The sequence below is a fragment of the Spodoptera frugiperda genome, chromosome 20, assembly GCF_023101765.2.
Source record: "Spodoptera frugiperda isolate SF20-4 chromosome 20, AGI-APGP_CSIRO_Sfru_2.0, whole genome shotgun sequence".
In the NCBI taxonomy this organism is placed as follows: Eukaryota; Metazoa; Arthropoda; class Insecta; order Lepidoptera; family Noctuidae; genus Spodoptera; species Spodoptera frugiperda.
The window spans coordinates 9,445,620-9,465,124 of record NC_064231.1 but is presented as its reverse complement, the minus strand read 5'-3'; the positions used below and the strand labels follow the sequence as shown (position 1 = coordinate 9,465,124).

General features: G+C 36.2%; 1 protein-coding gene across 12 annotated transcripts in view; it reads left to right on the top strand.

Annotated features, from left to right (window-relative positions):
- LOC118282293 (polypyrimidine tract-binding protein 1) overlaps window positions 1-19,505 on the top strand; it is a 382,932-nt gene that overhangs the window by 324,541 nt on the left and 38,886 nt on the right. For all 12 annotated transcript variants that reach the window (XM_035603301.2, XM_035603307.2, XM_050701329.1 and 9 more), the window contains one exon: window positions 14,911-15,012. In XM_035603301.2, coding sequence (XP_035459194.1) covers window positions 14,911-15,012 — 102 coding nt within the window. The remainder of the gene's footprint in view (window positions 1-14,910; window positions 15,013-19,505) is intronic.

Genomic DNA, 19,505 nt, shown 5'->3' with positions numbered 1-19,505 from the left:
GAGAAAAACAAGGGAAAAGTGTTTTTAGGGCGACAATATCGCTATCTGTTCGCGGGGACATAATTTGTCGTACGCGACTTGGACAGCCTCGACCTGCCGCCACGCGATCTCGAGATCTCGAGACTTTAATTTTACTGTTTGAACAATATCCGCCTAAGATTTACAACACACTTTATATAAGGCACACCTGATTCAATGATGTACATCAATGATGTGAATGATCAATGGTTTATTTTAAACACATATAGGGCGACCAGCAACATAAACAACTATTATATTATAGTATAAATAAATCGTGACCCAATATTTTAATAACATAATATTATAGTCCAAATTAAGAAGCAATATATTATTTTGCAGCCGCATAAAAAGGTTATATCACCTTTTTATTTCACTTCCAGAGGTGACGTTATGGCTCATAAAAACTTCATATCTATTAACTTGCATGAATCTTGTCTCACACTTAGCTTTTCCCACGACACTACCATTTCTACCATAGTATGTATGAGTGTGGATGTTGAATATTTCATAATAAATTACACTCCAGTATAGTTTGATAGTTCACCGGCTCACAATATTGTGAATTTCGCTTTTATGGTGGTAAATAAAATCTTGACGTTGTTGGGTTATTGTTCCTAAAATATGCTTACTTTGTTTCGTTCATCTTTATGTAAGCTCAAACGTTGAACTCATATTATTCCCGAGTATTTGTTCTAAGACAATTTCTTTCAAATGTAACATATTTTTTTGTAAAGGTCCTAAATCTATCACACGTCACTGTTTGTATACCTTAATATAGCTAAAACGTCAACAGAAGGATTATTCCGTTTCACTACTAATATAACAGAGACAAATCTCACGTGGTATTCTTTATACAAGAAAGAAAAAGAGACAGATGTCTCCAACATTTTTAATGAAATAAAAACAGTATAATGTTATAACGGTATTGTTCAAATCGCTGCTTTTCCTGGCTGTTCCACATCAAACAAGCGGTTCTGAGGTAACGCAATAACGCCTCTCGCACACCGTTGAAATTTACCTTATTAATTTTGTTAGCGTGAAATAATCACACAGGCAACCTCCACTGATCCTTCAAATTATTTACGTTTAATACAAAACGTGAAGGTAGCTGTGTATGTACACATTGTTTACTCTGAAGACAATCTTCAAAAAGTAAGTGAAAATTGCGGGAAGTAACGTAAAAGTTTGTTGAGAGGGGTTCGTAAAGTAAATCATATAGTGTGCTGGATATATATATTTTTTATATTGTGCTACTGAATACTGTTTTGTTAACAGAGTAAAAGAGTTTCCACTATTTGGATGTGATTTGTGTTTATTTATTTTAATAAAGTTAATTATTTGGTTGGTTTGCTTCTTGCATGAAACGTTATGAGCTACGTAAAACAACGTTAAAAATAAATAAACCAAACACGATCATAATTTCATAGAGAACATCATTAAATCAACAATAATGCCCACTCACACTTCTACTTCCTATAAAATGTACCGTTGCTTTCTAAACCAACCGCAACAAAATAGGTTTCCCAGCGCTGGGCTATAAATATCCAGCGGTACTTGCTTACAAGTGCGGTCTGTTACACCCACTTATTGGAGATCCCGTTTTAACCCGACACGTCGCCTTATCGCTACGTGTTATCTTAATTTGCAGTTAGTTAACGGTATCCCGGTAAAGGATTACCTAAGTAGTGCCTTAGTTCAAGAGCAACTTCGTAGAAATTAGTAGTGTTAATTAATCTTTAGATATCTGTTTCCAATAATTCGCAGAAAAGACGTCGTACTTGGCTGTGGAATTTTGCGCTGTGGAATTTGTGATTATTTTATTATAATTATGTACATTATTATTACAGAGATCCACTTCCACTTGGTTTGCGTTTATCTTTGATACTTAATCAGCAACATAATTTTCTCTGAAATAATAAGATTTTCTTTAATTTTCTTGTTAACTACTTAGTTATAAAAAATACTACAAGTAAACCACTTCACTTAATAAACTTGAAGAACTATGTGAACTGAGTTACTCCGAAATTCCTACCTCACTGGATGTCCCTGCAAAAAGGTTTGATATAGCGTGAGCTTAACCCGCGGTGTCGTCGGGAGCACGCGCCTTTATCCACGCAATCTAGCTTCCGTGACGTCAGGCTCTTTTTGTCTGCCACACAATCTGATCGGCCAACTTCGTAGCACTGAGTTATGGCTCAGAACTTAGCACTTCACCCGACCACGTCGCCGACAACTTTAAGGTCTACGTGTCTTTATCGGTCACTTTGTTCCAACAAAAACTTTCCTTTAAACTTTACTTACAAACTGACGATCCTATTAATATACGAGTTTATTGACAGTTTTCAATCAAACTAACATTTTTAAAGTACAGTTGGTGTCTAGAGACATCCAACATTAAAAGCGCGGTGTTTGCCCCTGATCGTCGGTAAATTACATCAAAACTAAGGGTTATGACAAAGAAAACACAAAAACTTTTCCAATTACATATTCAACGACTCCGCTCAGAAGAAATTCACCACTCCTTGAACAAACGCCTCTATGAAAAGAAATCACCGAATAGGTGAGCGCGGGGGTAAACTCACGAGTAAACATTTGCGTATGTAAACTGGAATTATTCACGAAAAAACTTTTAATGGCGTCCCCGGAGTTCCCGTCAAACATTTATCAACAAAAGAACGAACGTCCCGCAGGCGATGGAACTTGAAATGTATGGAAATTACCCAGTCACGAGCGGGAGAACAATTCACTAACGTCGGCATAGGCAAATGTTTTTGTTGCAGCTTGTTTCGTCGTGTAACTTGTTCAGATTTCAAGTTACAACTACAAAACTCGATTAGACATTAAGTTATAACTAGAACAGTACCACATGCACTTACCTGCAATACAAAATTGTACAAGTTAAACCACATAAGTCTAAAAATGAAACATTCCGCGGATACAGATTCAAATCTGCGAGTGATTCGTCAGATGTTCGCCGTCGAGCGCGCGTAGCCCCTCGTTGGGCGCCAAATAACTCGGAACGGAATAATGAACCGCTTCAGATTCTTCAGCAAACAATCCCTGTCATTGCTCGACTGCAGAGAGAGAAGATTAAAATTTCATAAATTTCACTACTAATGCAAGATATATTTAAATATCATGTTTTTGTAATATCTTTGTGTAATGTCAAACAATATAGGTACAAAGACATGCAATGTAATAATTGCGTTCCAGTTCATTGAACTGAGGTTTAATTACAACCGAGTTGAATTAATTACCAATACTTACTTAATAAACAAGTAGTTGATTATGTACCGTTTCATTGCCCTAGGCTCCTAATTTGGCAGATTAACCAAAGAGGTAAGATAAAATAAATAAGCTTAGAACGGACACTGTTTCATTTGCATTTCAATCAGAACGATATAGCCGGTGGAAAAGAAAATCTGCTCCGTCGCCTCACTTAAAGCTTTTGAAATATTCCTATAACTTCTGATTCTACGAGAAAAAAAGCCTATTTGAATTGGAAAGATCAAAGCGTAAAAATTTATCGTTACAAAAAAGCGCGGCAGGAACGTCCAAAAAGACGTCAGGCACTTATTATTTCAACAGAGCGAGTGTCTCGTCTCCTCTCTCATTCTATTTGTCTTTTCGATTGTTCCGGTGCATAGACTCCTCCATTACTCGGCACTGAAAGGAAAGTTTTGTATTCAATTTGGTATTATAATTCCCATTTGAAGTCGCCACGCACCATCGCGTCGACATCGGCTATGTAAATGGGCGTTTCCGGGACTTAGTCGCATTTTCGCAAAAAAAAAAATTGTTGAATAATTTCATGTTGACATTTTTCACTCAAACCGGCGATTCCCGATTCGTCGCCGTTTGGCCCGCGCTGTCGGAATCGCCGAGACTTTAATTTCAGTTCTACCACTTACTGCTTGCTACATCGTAATACTTTCATGTCTTTTCCACTTCACCTGACGCCAATCGATACGAAAGAGTTACGTTAAGGTTAAGCATTTATTTATATAACCACTTGCAGTGGAGTAAATTCTTCAGTTGTGTAAATATTTCCGTGTGCTTACCTGACGTGAATTTTTATTCAGCTTCGCGCGCTCAGCCCCGTCGGGAGACAAGGAAACATCTCAGAGTTTCTCTTCAATTTAAAATGGAAACTTATCCCTCGGCTACCATAAAGTCTGTATTTACCATAGAAATCCACCTAGCTCGCTGGTTTCGATCCTAACCGGTGTCCACACTGAATCCAACTGGATTTAGAGCGTGCACATCGGCTGAACTGCGCCTCCAATGGAGGGGCTTGCATCTTCGTACAACGCGACAGGTTTTATTTTACGATATGTTTTCCGCGACCGTTTCGCAGATACTAAAATAATAAGAGTTTTACGTCGCCGCGTATTATGTAGCTTTTATGGTCCCCCCGAGCTTGGCTGAAGCGCTGTTACAGTGGCTTACGAGGGCTCTTGTGACGAAATAATTAACCCAGTGTTGCTCGTATTAGACTCGGCTTCCACCTAACATTCACTACTTATACGTTTAACATTTTATTGTACTCTTTATACGAAATTTCCTCAGATTAGCGATGTTTTTCTTTTGTGCGATTTAATAAAAAATAACGATGCCTCTGCTCCTTGGCTGTAGGCTATAACTCAATGAACAGAATAATGAGGTTGTATCTTGATGTTTTGCAAGGAGTATCTAGCAAATCACTTTTAATTAGCGAACACGGCTGTGGCTCTTATTCAATTCCTTATTCGACATCTCTTATTATGCTTAGAAATTGAAATAGCTCGTTCTATGGTGTTATTTTAATGAAATAATGACGTATTTAATGTTCGGGTGCTGATAACGATATCAACAAGGAACAATACATATAATAGGGCACAACAATCACAACACTATGAACGGTCATGTTTACAGGCGGCGCGGAATCACGATCGAGATATAGGAGCGGGCTGGACGTCTATATTCCAGCGAGAGACAAGGGACCGATAACAGATTACCCGCAAACACGTTTTAAATTCATTTCCCGACCCGAGCGCCGATCGCTCCCCGATAAAATGTGGGGACGACCCGGGAAACGGGGACATATTTACTTTGTCTCCCCGCGGCTGACTCCACCGCGGCCACTTCCCCGGTCAGGTAACGTTCCGAAGTGGCAAAATATTTGTCCTGGCTCGTTACCCATCTGTTCCGATTTAAGAACATTAGCTACTTCCAAATCTGGACTCACTTTTAAAGTCGAATCTCAATGTTGTTTCCTTAATTTTATTCAACTTTGTAACAGAGTTCTGTTAGAGAAAAAGTTTGAAGTAACCTATTATGTTGCTGATTCTTTTCACATAGAAAACTTCAGACTTGCACTTTCATTTTACTTTCTTACTTCAGTGTCTCGATACTTTACTTAATTTAAATTAACTTGTCATAATACTAAAAGTAATTTTCAATACGATATTCTTATATTTAACTTCTCAAGTAGTTAAAAAGTTACCTATCTGGATTTATAAAAAAATAGACCGACAATTAATTCCTTAACCTTTTAGATATTGTGGTGTGTTGTTGATAAGCGTTCAAAACTGGTAACATGGTTGTTGCAACGCTACAAGGCTTCTAAACTTGCACCACGGGTAAGTCCATTAACGCGTCAAGAGCTGTGGACTATGTTTTGACGCCAGATATTTTGATGCAGAAAGCTTTTTGGGACTTCCCGGCTAACAACACTTGCTTTATCCGGTCAATTGCTTTGTGTAAGCCTTTGTACGAAAATTACTTGTTTTTATTGGATTATGGAGAGTTCTCACTGAACTTAAACGAACTTTATTGCGTTTCATTGCTTCTAAGTTGTTAACTAGCAGACTCAGTGGGAGATGAAACTCGTTTCACTTGTTTTAATATCAGCCCTTATGCCTCTGTTTTGTTAGTTTTTATGGCAGTAATATATTTTATCTGTATTCTTAGTTATAAAAAAGAAGCCCACATTTTCGCTATTTAATCTTAGATTTAGTTACGATTGAATTTAATTATGAGTCATAACATTTAACAGGGACTCTAGTGCTGCATTAAAATATAAGTTTATGCCCGAGAACATAATATAATTAGGAATGTAAAACTAACATAACGCACGGTTCGCTCTTTTAATAAAAATATTAGAGGTGCTGAGTACCTCTGAATTATACTAAAAATGTTGTATTTCTAAATGTACTAACAACTTCAATGAGTGAGAAGCAGATATTATTATTCTATCATAAATTAGAATATAGTTTCTTTGAAATACTATTTTATTTAGTTCCATAATACTTATGCTTCAAATAATGTTAGATACTATTATCAGCCTACTCTGCAATTAAGCTAACAAAACAATACAACAACGTAACTATGGTGCTATGGCTTTGTATAACAATAACATTAACATTTAGTTAGTCCTGTATGCTCTGTAACTTGGTATCGGTGTCTATACTGTAGTTCGGAACTGCAATGTTCCCGGTATTACCACCTCCGGGGTCTAATCAATAGCTACACTGGCCAATGTTCGCAGCCATACTCTAAATACACCGTATTATGTACTTACTAATTAATTAGTTCACTTGTACCAACTGTGGCCAGTTAATGCTCGCTTTGTATGTTTTTCATTTGCTACTCCAATTTCTGTTTCATCAAACGCTAGTATTTATTAAGCCGGTCGTAAGTCCCGTCCAACTGGAGTGTGGACGCTGACTTTGATGCACTTTTTGCTTCATTTCCACTAAGGACTTGGGACTGTAAATATCGACTATTTGAGTACGTTTGAAGAAAATCAAACAACCTCGTTTATAGGGAGTAAATTGCAGCTGAAAATGTATTCACAAATGAGTGTTGATTACTTAATTAATGAAATTAACACTTTCAGTGAAGAATAAACGGTTTAAATACTGTTTTTCCTCGGCAAGGACCAAAAATTTTAAGCAAAATAACTACCGCGACACAGAAAATTTCACTCGCCTTACAGAGTAGGCAATAAAACTTCATAACGATCTAATGATAATTAAATATTGCTATCCAACGTTAATAAATATAAAGGACTCGCTTCAAAGAGGGAAGGTGAAGAATAGGAATGAAAAAGTATTTAAATCTCAGCCGTTTTTATTTATCTTTGCGAAGCGCCGCTAGCGGTTAAATATCTGAGGCTACCCGCCGCTCTTCTAGAGACAAGTGTAAACACACCATTGCCTTTGAAACGCCATTCGCGAATATACGCCTGCATTCCATAAATAGTTTGACGTGAAGTTAAATTGTTTGTCGTATGGGTGACGTATTCTTTTTCGCGTACACAGACGAGTTTTGTTTATTTTTCATGTAATTCTGTTTGTCGTAATAGAAAAATATAAAAACGCTTTATTCTGTTTTGTTTATTTTGCATTTTATGTGAGCGAGCAGTAAGTAAAACTTGATTGTACATAAAACATTTCTTTTTTACATAAAATAGAAGTCAATGAAACTGAACTTTAAATATTATACGATCAATAAATAGCACAAATAATATTGGTTAGTAAAATAAAAAATCAAAGTATGAAGAATCCAAAGTATTTATTTTGAACCCTTTGCAAGGAAGAAAGAGCAAACAAAAGGGGTTACAAAGTCAAAAAGTTTTCACTTGTTGAAATTCCCTCAATACACGAACGAAACATATTTTCTCGGAGTTGTTTTAAAGATGGCATACATAATCTAGCACTGGATGCGTTTCCTCAAAGACATAGTATCAGCATAAGCCGGGAAACGGTCCTCTTTGACGCAGCCTTACGAGTCGACTAAAGGGTGTCACGTTTTGCATTCTCTCGTAGCTATTCGGAGTACGATTGTTACTATTGAAAATGTGACACTCAGATATTCCTTGTTATACTTTCCGTTCCTAAAATTTAAGTGATCCCATTTGTTTGAAATTCGAGCAACAAAACGTTGTTTAAAGCAATAAGTATCCGAATATTAAATAAATCACTCATCGTTGTAACATTTTAATAAAACATAAAGCTAGAATCATAATCTCTTTTATTTTATAAAGGCTCATTTAAAATTACCTTTGAAAAGTGAAGTGATTCGATATTTTGTTTAACTGATGCTTCACGTGTCGATATACTAAATCGGAGAAGCGTGAGAGGGCTTGAAATAACAAACGAAATCGCTGCCTTGTATTGGGCACGGCATAACATTTGGAAGGCAAAAGGAAAATATGAAAAGGCGGAATATTGCCAGACGAAATTACGATCGCTTTAGATTCCGTACGGCCCATTGAGGGGTGAATTGTTACCTTCGTACATTGCCATAAAGAATCTATTTGTTTTTCCTTAGTCAAGTGATATCGATTGTCTACCATATAAATGTGCTAATGCGATACATGCGAAGCGATCCCATTCATGGGCCTTTGTGGAAGTGTTTCATCTAAATATGTTCGAGATATTATGACATAAGCGGGGAACTTGACTTAGTACTGATTGAAACTTCGTGATTGTTTACAAAAGAGGTTTCTTACTCATTTAACTAGTGATTTCCTGTATTTGTATGAGGAAGTACTTAGATGGTTCGTATAGTAAACTACCGGTACACGTCCAACTAAAAGCCTAGTTGGCGGCGCGGCATCGTCTGGAGAATAGAATATTAGCATTAACAAGACAAATGTGCCGTTGGAGTTTGATAGTTTCTCATTAGGAGCGAGCCGGGCACGTCTCGTCACAACGTCTAGTAAGCCGCTTTCCTTTCGCGTAACTACTCCGAGTATTATGAACATGGCCAACAAAAAGTGAAGAAAGCTTCGGCTGTGCAAGATAATAGTATCGAATTGTTAATGAAACTATTTATTACACGATGGCAAGTACATGATAGTCTAGAAGTGCAGTTGAAAGGTAAAGGAAAAGTAAATTAAAGTTAATTGCTGAATCTTTGTATAATGGAGCAACGTTTGACAATAGTTCGCTGAATTAGGGTTTTTTGGGTTCGGAATTTACAGCTTACTTTAGCTAGTTAAGCTACTATATTTATTTTCTTGATATGGTGTCTAGTATACAAGGAGGTATCGAACAATTGCATCATTAATCAATCATTGTTTTACCTATTTAGATTCAATAATTAATTTAGAAACACACATATATGTACGTATGTTAAGTAGTTCCAGTTTCCCAATAAATCATAGTTAAGTTAGTCTGAAGATCCGCGTCAAGATGTCGAGTGTGTCTGTGATTATTCTTCCGCTTGCCAACCTTACACGATAAATTAACACGTTTCTTATACTCACAAGATTAACTTTATTGGATCGACGGAAGTTACTCAATCTCATTTAGCTAAATAACCGCATCTATTGTTCTTTTTTCTTTAATGTAATTGGAATACAGAAAAAAAAATCTCTATAGTGATCAACACTCACCTGTTTAACAGTGATTTAATAACCTCCTAACTGTGATTATGTAAATGAAGTCTCTGTCTCTTTCGGACATTTATTCAAGGTTCCATTCCCGTTATTTATAAAACAGTGAAGGCCATAAAGCACAGCAATGCGCCCACTGCACAGTATTCCTATCGTCTCGTATGCAAATGAACGTCGCCTCTAAACGTTGCCCTTTGTTTCTCTCGCTCTGTATCTGTTAACTTTTATCGCACAACTTTTCCTTCGACTAGATTAGTTTTGCTCTAACAGTATCGTAAATTGAGCAACCATTAAGCCCAAGTTTAGTGAGAGTAATGATCCGATCCATCTTACAACTTTAACAGGTGCGATTTAAAACCGGATCGTAATACACGCGGATGCTAAATAACCCTTTAATTAATATATCGTTGAGAACAACAGTGCACAGTTTGCTGCATCGATCTCGGCGTTAGCCCCGCATAGTTCGGCCCGAGTTAAAATGGCACGAGAGTTGCGCTCGAGTGGCGGTTACCTCCTGACGTCTCTATTCGTTACTGAAGTAACCAGGCCCCTACAACTTAGTTCACACAAACTCGCAGCTCCTACTTTCCCTATAAAGTAGAGTTGTGACAGCGAGTAATGTCTCCTTATATTGTTCTGGGGCTAAGAGGTTTGCCTCCTAGTTGTGACGAGAATTGTTAACTTTTACATCGTTTCGTATCTGCCTAATTTATCGCAGTCACACTTTGAATTTTTAATACACACATCTCAACTACACCGGCAACTGCAAACACAATAAATTATTACTGGAATTTATATTGCTGGTTGGAATCGAAGAAAACATCGTTACGGCTTATTAATGACTGCGGAACGTCTTAATATCCGAGTTGGGCCAAAGAGTTTGGGCGATAATCGATATTTCCGAATATCGATTATGAAGTTAGTGCGAAAATCATCCGGCGCGGGTGGGCGCTTGACAAATGTCCGTTATAAGCGCAGAACAAATTGGTGCAATTAATTACGAGTGGAGCTTGCCAGCGCTGAGCCGACAAATATTATCAAGATCGTTAATTTCGACATCTTAGTCGAAGGCGGTCGGGCGGGATGATATTAAGCATTAGACGAATGTGCGGCGCACACGGTGCGACTAGCGATGATGGGATCGAACGCGCGCCCGCCGCCCGCCGCTTAGTGCACACCGCACCGTCTGATTTACACGCAGACTTGTTAGCGCCGCGCCGCGTCTGTCTACACGCTGCTCACTCGCATTAGCGGTAACGAACATAATAGCTTACCTAGTGCAAAGCTTACCTTACTTCCCAGAAAATGATTTTGTCTCAAATTTTACTTCAGAATTTAGCTTGCTTTAAAATTTCTTTGAACAAGCTCCATTTATTATGTAACCACCTACGTGCATAGGGTGTTCTTAAGTTAATATATACTCTTGTATAAAGTTATTATTAGGTAAGTTCCATTTTAGCAAATTTTTCACGTAGCAGTATTTATTTTTGATTCATTTTCCTTGTAACGTCAGTAAACCCCTTCTTTTAATCAGGGCAAAATAACTTAATTAACACTCTCAAGGCACGAAGGTGAAAAATTGTTCTGTTAAGAGCTTAAAACGAGTTAAGGGATTAACATAAACGGTATTATTAATGTCCTAAACTAAACAGTATTTTATCAGATGCTATATTGTGTTCTTGTTGGCAACATTTGTAGCAAGCTGTTACGCAAATCCATGTATGTTTTTGTTAACGATTCAATTCCGTCGAGTTGCTTGTGCCCATAAAACATGAATATAAAATTGTGCGAGTAACGCATGACTCTTAATGAAAAGTATATTATCTCACATAAAAACATTTACGCTCGTTTTCAACGTTGGTTATTAAATTAAATCATAATTTACACACGTCGAGTTAAATCAGACTGTAAGCTCGTGAAATCGCAATAAAAATTATTTGACTCGTTACAGCCTTTCCACGCTAGACCCTTTTATTTTTTTCATATTAGATTCATTCTCAGGAACAATGACGTCATAAATGCCGAAGCGATTTTTCATTCGCATCGTAAATGTTCGCTTTCTCTCGTTTCGCCCTATTTTATTCGGCCACAGAAACAAGGTACTCACGACACGAGTTTTATTATAAGCTTACCCCTCCAAACTATATGTGTAGTGCACATTGGAGAAAATTGTTATTTGACATCGATACAAGCCACTACATTGTGGCAAAATTGCATTGATTTTAATCCGAAAAATTATTTAAGTACACGTTTCGATTTAATATCATTATCTCAATAGATAAAAGCGATGAATAAAATGTGTGGTTGAGATTTATTGAATCGAATACTCGTCCCGAATATTGTATATCGATTAATGATCTCTAAAGAGTGTTAGTAGCACATAAATATTTCATATGACACGATAGTGCGCTGTCGGCCATTTTTATGAGGTCTATAAAAATCGCGCGCCGATAGTTTAGGTACAAATGGTATTATTTGTTATATCGAGTGCTATCGTTTTATTCACTAGGCGGAGTTTTATTGTCTTCACAATCAAATTTGAATAAATACACATATTCATCTTGAAATATTCAAGATTAAGATTTCAACTATCTAACCTACAAGTGACTTGCAGACTTCCAGGTAGTCCACGCTTGACGCTGTCAAGATGCAAATGATTACTTATTTCGGTAGTGGGTATATTCCCAATGGTAACTTTATCACACTTACTTTTAATTTGCAAGTGACGACAATACATGCAAATAATCGATCAACGTGCACTTAAAATGAAATTAGTATTTTTCCACTTAACATAAAAGCAAAGTGTGTAATACATAATTCAAGAAGCACATATTTTTTACCATCTCTGCTACTCAACATTACACACAACAATAAATATTTATCTACCATCGATACTTATCATAAATAACAAGAGAATCTTTACGTCCCATCGTTCCCGGAACATTCAGCACATTTTAATATCACTAATACATTATCCGTATTGATTCCCGACAATGGACTACGGTACTCCTCTTTGACCACGTAAACATATCATTCTGCGTCCTTACTATCTGTAAAAAGGGCTCGAGCTCGTTCGTCTGTTATAAGTAAACCTTTCATGTATTTTTTATTCCCTATATTTTGATATGTGGGCCCCTCGTATCACGTTCATTCAAATGACATATTGGAAGAACGTTTGAGTATGTTTCTCATCGAAAAAAGATCACAGTTTTCTTTCGAGAGTAAAACCAAATACCATCTCGTGAAGAACCAATCTAGGGAATTGATTTTCCGTCGTAGGTCCCATCCGTACATAGCTACGCACGTATTATATGTGGACAGATTACATTTTTTATTAATACGTACATTAAACGATATTAGACATTGTACAATACAAGATATCTGTTTGTGTACACTTAATGTTGTTACGATGGAAAAATACGAATCATTGTGATTTATGTAAACAGAAATATATTTTATTTAGCTACGAGGTACAAATATTACATTCTGCTCATAATAAAAGTCTTTGTTAAAAAATAAATGTTGATCATTAAACAGATCGGGCAGCACGGTGCACGTCCCTGACGGCCGCCTACCTGGTCGTGATGAGCCTCCAGACAAATAACGTTAGTCTCTGTATTTATAGGCAATGTCACCATTGTCTTCATCATGAAGGCATCATTCAACATCATTCTCCATTAACTTGAGAAATTGCGAAGGAAACGATAACTGCCTCTTTCCCAACACAATCCGCCGTCCTTCCGCAAAATTTTCATCCGTGCTGTTTTTTCGTTGTTGTGAAAAATGTTATTTAATTTCGGGCAATTATTACACGCGCTCTACGAAATTACTCCAAGGAATAGGGCTCACGAATGTTGGTTTTATTTCACAGACAACGTTCCTTTTACAACAATGAAAGCTTTATGTTGAAAAATGAAAATCCCGCTGTTACCTTTATCTGTTTTTCATAATATTAAGTAAAATGCAAATAAAGGGTCACAGTTATCACAAATGCGAAACTAAGAGCTAAAAGGTTTTCTTTTATTCGAGTGTAGTTCAAACAAAATCTGCATACTTTGTTTCAGAATTTATTATTAGCTTAAAACATTGTGAAGTTCCACGAATCTTTTTCTGTGAATAAAGCGCTGGCTACAATCTAAAGGGATTACGTAGGTATGACGTGGATGTTCGTAATAACAGATTACTTTCCTAATTTACATTTTCATAATCGAATACGTAAGTTTACATAGGTCGGTGTGTATCACCGTCTGTCATTTCTCGCGTTAGGAACAATTGATGTGTTCGGCTTTATTAAGTGTCTCGCGTGAGTGATATCCAGGCGACGCACGCCAGGTGTGAGCTTCGCGATACAAAATCCGCGGTGTTGCGTCATTTGTACGTTTTCTTTATTACGTAGCGTGATTTATACCTTAGCCCGGTGCGTTTAACTGCTGAGGTCTGTCATTTCGCCGTCTTAAATTGAGATTGATCCCGGGGAAGGGCGGGTTGACGTGTGCGTTGGCGTGTCCCGGAATTGTGTTTTTGTTTTATTTTGTTACTTTTCCCTTTGTGTCGGGGGAGATGACGTCTTCGCGCATGCAAAGTCACCTGTCAATATTTTGGCAGCGACGCGGCCTTATTTCCCCTCGTTTAAGGTTCGGTTCACGTTGTAATATTATGTCAGGGTTACAAGTTCTCGCTTCAATACACCATGTCCATTGTCCAAGACTCCAATTAGGATAATTTAAGATAAAATTTTACGAGTGTAATTTGTACCAAACACTAGTGCGCCTAAAATATTATTTGTATCAGACTGTTGCTGTATTTCAATTCGTCCAATTATACATTTTACTAAAAGCCTCGAACATTGATTTTAAATTACCTATATTTTGATTTGTAATGTGAACTATTTAATGTAATGGGACGAAGCATTCATCAGCCTACTGAACTGCTAATTACATGACATACGTTGCATGCATTTGGTGGTAAAAAGTTATCATATGGGTATTTGGTTTATTTTATCCAAGCATAATTAAATTTTATTGCAATTATATTCGTTGATATACTTTTGAAGGCAATTCTTAATATAAACAATATTGTTCGTTGTAGTTTCATTATTTTCCCTCAGCTTGGAATGAGTGGACGTGTTATTTATTAGCTATTCACTAAGTGTTTAATTTCAATATAGTTAATTGTAGTTAGTGTAATACAGTAGATTGATTAAAATAATGTCTAATTCATGCTTTCTTAAATGTGGTTCCGCACAAGTATTTTCACTTGTGTCGTGGATATATATAAACGTATACAAATCAAATTTCGAGTCCGAACAGTACTTTATGATTCATACTAAATGCGGGAATCAGACACACGGTACTGCACGGCAGTTGATCATCCAACCAATACGCCTACTACACTGTATAGTTAAAACATCTTTAATGAAGTACGTAGTGTTTATGTAGATTTTATTTTGTAGCATATGTTGTGTTAATTGACCATTGCTTAAATGATTTCTGTATTGTCCACAGAGAGGCTCAGACGAGCTTCTTTCGCAGAGTGGCGTCACCGTCATGGCGCCCGCCGCTCCGCACCACGCCGACAATAACAATCAAGACTCAGCTGCGAAAAAGGTAAGACATATATTATTTTGCATTTAATATTACATACACATACATAACTAAACATTTAAAAACTGACCTAGTTCAAAATAATCGACCTAGATAAAAGAAGGCCACTTCACTTTAAATGTGGAAAAAATTGTAAATTTTAAATATACCCCACGTTCTATATCCATCTGATTTTACTTAACATTTTAACGGCACTTCTTTCGTTGAAATGTGTAATTAACTGAAAAACGATTAATCGCGATAAAACGGCGGAATCGCGAAACCGTAATAAGTATTAAAATAAAAGGTCCCTCGTAAAAAGCCAACGTGCCATAAAGAGCTACCCTGAGGGTTTGGGGGCCAAATTTTTATTAATCTCCACCCCTGAGTTGTCGATACCGGGATGAATTTTTACATGTGAGATTAAATCGATAAGATTAACCATTTAACCCCTTTAAGTGGCCAGTGTGTATCACCCTTAACGTTAATTTTCACCAAATTTTGTCTGGATATTTTTTTTGTTATTTTTTAATTATGAACGAGATGAATAAAGCGTCTGAGAGGCGCCTAAATGGAAAAGGCGTTACTCAGAATTAAATATTAATTGTATACGAATGCGTAAAAATAAAGTCCTTTGTTCAATATTCATAAAACAATTTCAAGTATACGAAAAGAACTTCCATTATCCTATTTCTTTGAACATTTCCCCATTTCACTCCTTCGCTAGATAATTTATTGCGTTTGCAATGAGATGTGATATTCTATCGGCTTGTTATTATATTTGTTATTTTTAACATTTTGTGTTCGGGATCCATTACGAATAATTTACATATGAGAGGTAAAATTGATAGCTGTAATTTTGATAAATAACAGCATATTACTAAATTTTATTCAAATTCCTTTAGTAATTGAACACGGCGTGTTTATAAAACGAAACGCACAACTCATAGTTAATAAATAAATAAGTACGTAAAATATTTTAATAAACCGTTAACAATACTTTATAGGTTATTTACTGCCCATATTTCACTGTAACAAATAAACCGGGAACCGTTAACCTAAAGATTAAAAGCGTCAACAATGTCTGCCGTACACAGTACTAATCAACGAAATGTTGTAGTTACACTGTGAAAATAGTCGCGACACAAAACGTGCACGTGGTAAAAGGGAGAAAACAATCAACATAGAAGAAAACTGTTTTAAAAATAAACAAGGTCGCAGTTTTGGGGTCTTTCCCGTTGCACAGTTGTTTCATCGTGTATTTACATAAATACGGGGCGAGTTTTGCATGCACACTTTGTTTGGTACTGTGCAAACAGTTCTTTGTTTGTCGAGACCAGTGCTGGCCGTGTGTTCCGACCACCAAATGGATTGCATCATCCATTAAAACAGAATAACGTGTTACATTGCTGGCACATGTCGTTTATTACATGTAGAGGTACAAACATCAGCTTATCAAGCTACCACTATCCGTCAAATTATTTCTACTTTAAGGGCTTTTGGCATTGAAGACTTGAAACTTGTAGAACTTTTTCTCCAGATATTTACGTGAGAATACCCTTTTTAGTTACTCACGATTAAGTTTCTCTTAGTTTAATTAAACTGTTGGCAATTGCCACGTGTATTGATACGTAGGTATCGTATAGAAGATGTGTTCAATAATTCGTTGATCAATCTAACCAAAAAAAAAACCAGTAATGGTAAAACATATCCTGTAACTAAATCATAAAGTTGAAAATCCATAAAATATCTTTGACAGTTTCATGTGCTGTTTGCATTTTCGTTCAGCTTAGCAATTTACACTACGCATTGCTTTAAGTTTTATAAAAATGTTGCGTTTAAACTCAAAGTGAAGCCTTGGGGTAGTAATTAGCTCTGTTTACGTTTAACTGCGATTCAAATTAAAGACTCAATCCACGACTTTCTGACGTCTTTAGTACGGTTGTGCAAAAATTTTGCGTTTGCTTTAAGCAGCAGAAATAACTTAGTTACGTTCTGGCAGTAAAAAAAGAATTTGGTTTTGCTGGATATAAAAGTACACAATTTTTATAAGATCAAAGTGAAGATTTATGCAACTACATATTATGGACTGGTGAAACTTTAAGTTAGATAAAATATGATAATATTTCTTGAATCTTAAACAAATCGTAAATTGAACAACTTTCTTCAAACGTGGACAATAGTGTGTTCTCGTTCCCAAACCTTATATTTAACATCGCCGTAGGTATCATTTACGCAAATTAAATAGAAACGAACCGTCTCGTTGAAAAGAAACCATTTTCTTATTCTTCCCTCAGGCAGTTTATTTCCCCCGCTGTCACCGGTCATTATGTCACTGCGAAAATAAAATATCATACTGGCTGTTGCGTACAAGAGAAATGTTTTTTATACCAATAGGAATTATATGTAAAACCTTTTTAATGATCCTTGTTGGGCCTGTTCATTGTGAAGCTGTGCGGAGTTTCGAAAATACACATTGTACGCGATAGTACAACACCCTTACAAAAGTAGTTCAATAACAACAAGGTATTAAAAATACAATTATTTAAGTGGAAATGTTGTTTTTTAGTTCGAATGATAGATGTATGGAGTTAGAAACCCTTAATACGAATCGCAGTTACATTTTAAACGAGATGTTTACTAAACTAAACTATTTAGAACGTCTTTTCTAAATGTGTAACATAAAACTACGCTTTCTTAATAAATAACAATACATCGAAGTCTCATTAATTCGTTATCGTGTAATCCTAGGCAAAACAAGATAGCAATTTTAGTTTAGCGGCGTTTTGCCGTCCATTTACTCTCACTTGTTAGGGGCGCCCTGAAAAAACCTCGCCGCAGTAATCTTAATTACATTGTGATCTCGTTACTGCTCGGCCTTAATTCATAATTAAATAGGGACGTGTCCCAACGTTGCTTATTTATTTGCTATTTTATGGTTTTGCGATTGCCTCTCTTTTTTTCTGCCATGAAAATTAAGGCAGTGCCCTTTTTGTGACACCCCTTCTCCTTTGTTGTCCTGAATATTCATTTGGTGCCTATCGGCGGAATGGCGACTCGTTTTTAAAAAGTATTTTTTATGTTCTCTCTTTGTGTTGTACTGCAAACACTTCATGCTGTGAAAATATTGAAGGAAAACTCCGAGCCTCTGTTTTATACAGAATGTTTTATGAGTTATTAAGGTCGTTGGAAAAGGTAAATAAAAGTTTCGGTTTCAAATTCAAAATAATGTTCAATGCATTCAGTTTAAAAAAATGATCACTTTCGTTTCGCAGCGGAGTTACTCTCGTTAAAATAACCAGTGTCAGAGGGAACACGTCTGTAGAAAACACACTAATCAACCCTCGTCCTCTTTGAGCGGGTCATTAATGTCCAAATCAAGTAATTAATTATGTTTCCCGTTTTTTTCCTCATTTTCTTGACGTTTCCTGTAAAAACGCAAAGGGTCTGTCTTGTGAAGATCAATCAAATCAGAAGATGTTGTCCGGGGACTGCGTTTACCACTACTTAAGCATTTACGAGGTTGTCTTACGGAGTTACGACTTCGCTTGCACAGGTTGACTGCTGATCTTATTTGGAAGAATTTACGATCTATTCGGCCCCTTTTTTCTTATTCATTGGAGTACCTAATTGTTATTTTCTTTTTAAATTGCTTTACGCAGTGGAAACCGTTAAATTAGCTGACTAAATTATAAATAGCCCTCTGTTTTATATTCGAATGACGCCCTGAAGACGAGAATAACTTATTTAGTAAAGTACCTTTAAACGGTTCTAGTGGTGAGATATTTGCGTTTTGTGAGTGCTAAGCGCGTACGCAAATATTGCGGCCGCGTTTATTGACTTCGTTAGTACATAGTTTAGTTGCTAATAGAACAATTAACATCAATACTGCTCTCTAATGAAGCCGAGAAAACAAAGTATATTTCGTTGTAAATCCTAAAATAACTAAAGATATTAATGAAACAGTTGTTATAAAAACAAAATATGATACGACCGTTTGGTCTGTCGATTTCATTCCCAGAAAATTCAGTAATCAATCAAATGATCTCATAAAGATATTCATTGCTGGGCACTTACTATTTTACTGCTAGTTTTAGGGGGTAATAAAACCATTTGGCTATCTTATTTTACGATTTCCTACCACGAACACGAGCGAGGCGTCTATTCAAACAAAAACTTATGGTACGTGTGATTTAAGACATAGTTACAGATGGTTTGGGATGTTTACTGTGTACCACTTTAGTGGTATCATTGCATTTATTTTTTATTACAACATTGTGTGTGAATTTTATTGTTATTGAATTTGCTAGGGAGTTTTAGATATACACGCTATAATTTGTAATAAAAATCTTAAAAAAAATATTTCTATACTTCTTACAATGATAACAAAGCTTACGGGCGTCTGCTTTAATATTACCATAAGTAAAAGTAACTTAAAAGAACAATTTTAACAAACACATCCCCCATAAATTTACCATGGCTAATTAGAACAAAACCCCTGCTATACCTACTTAATT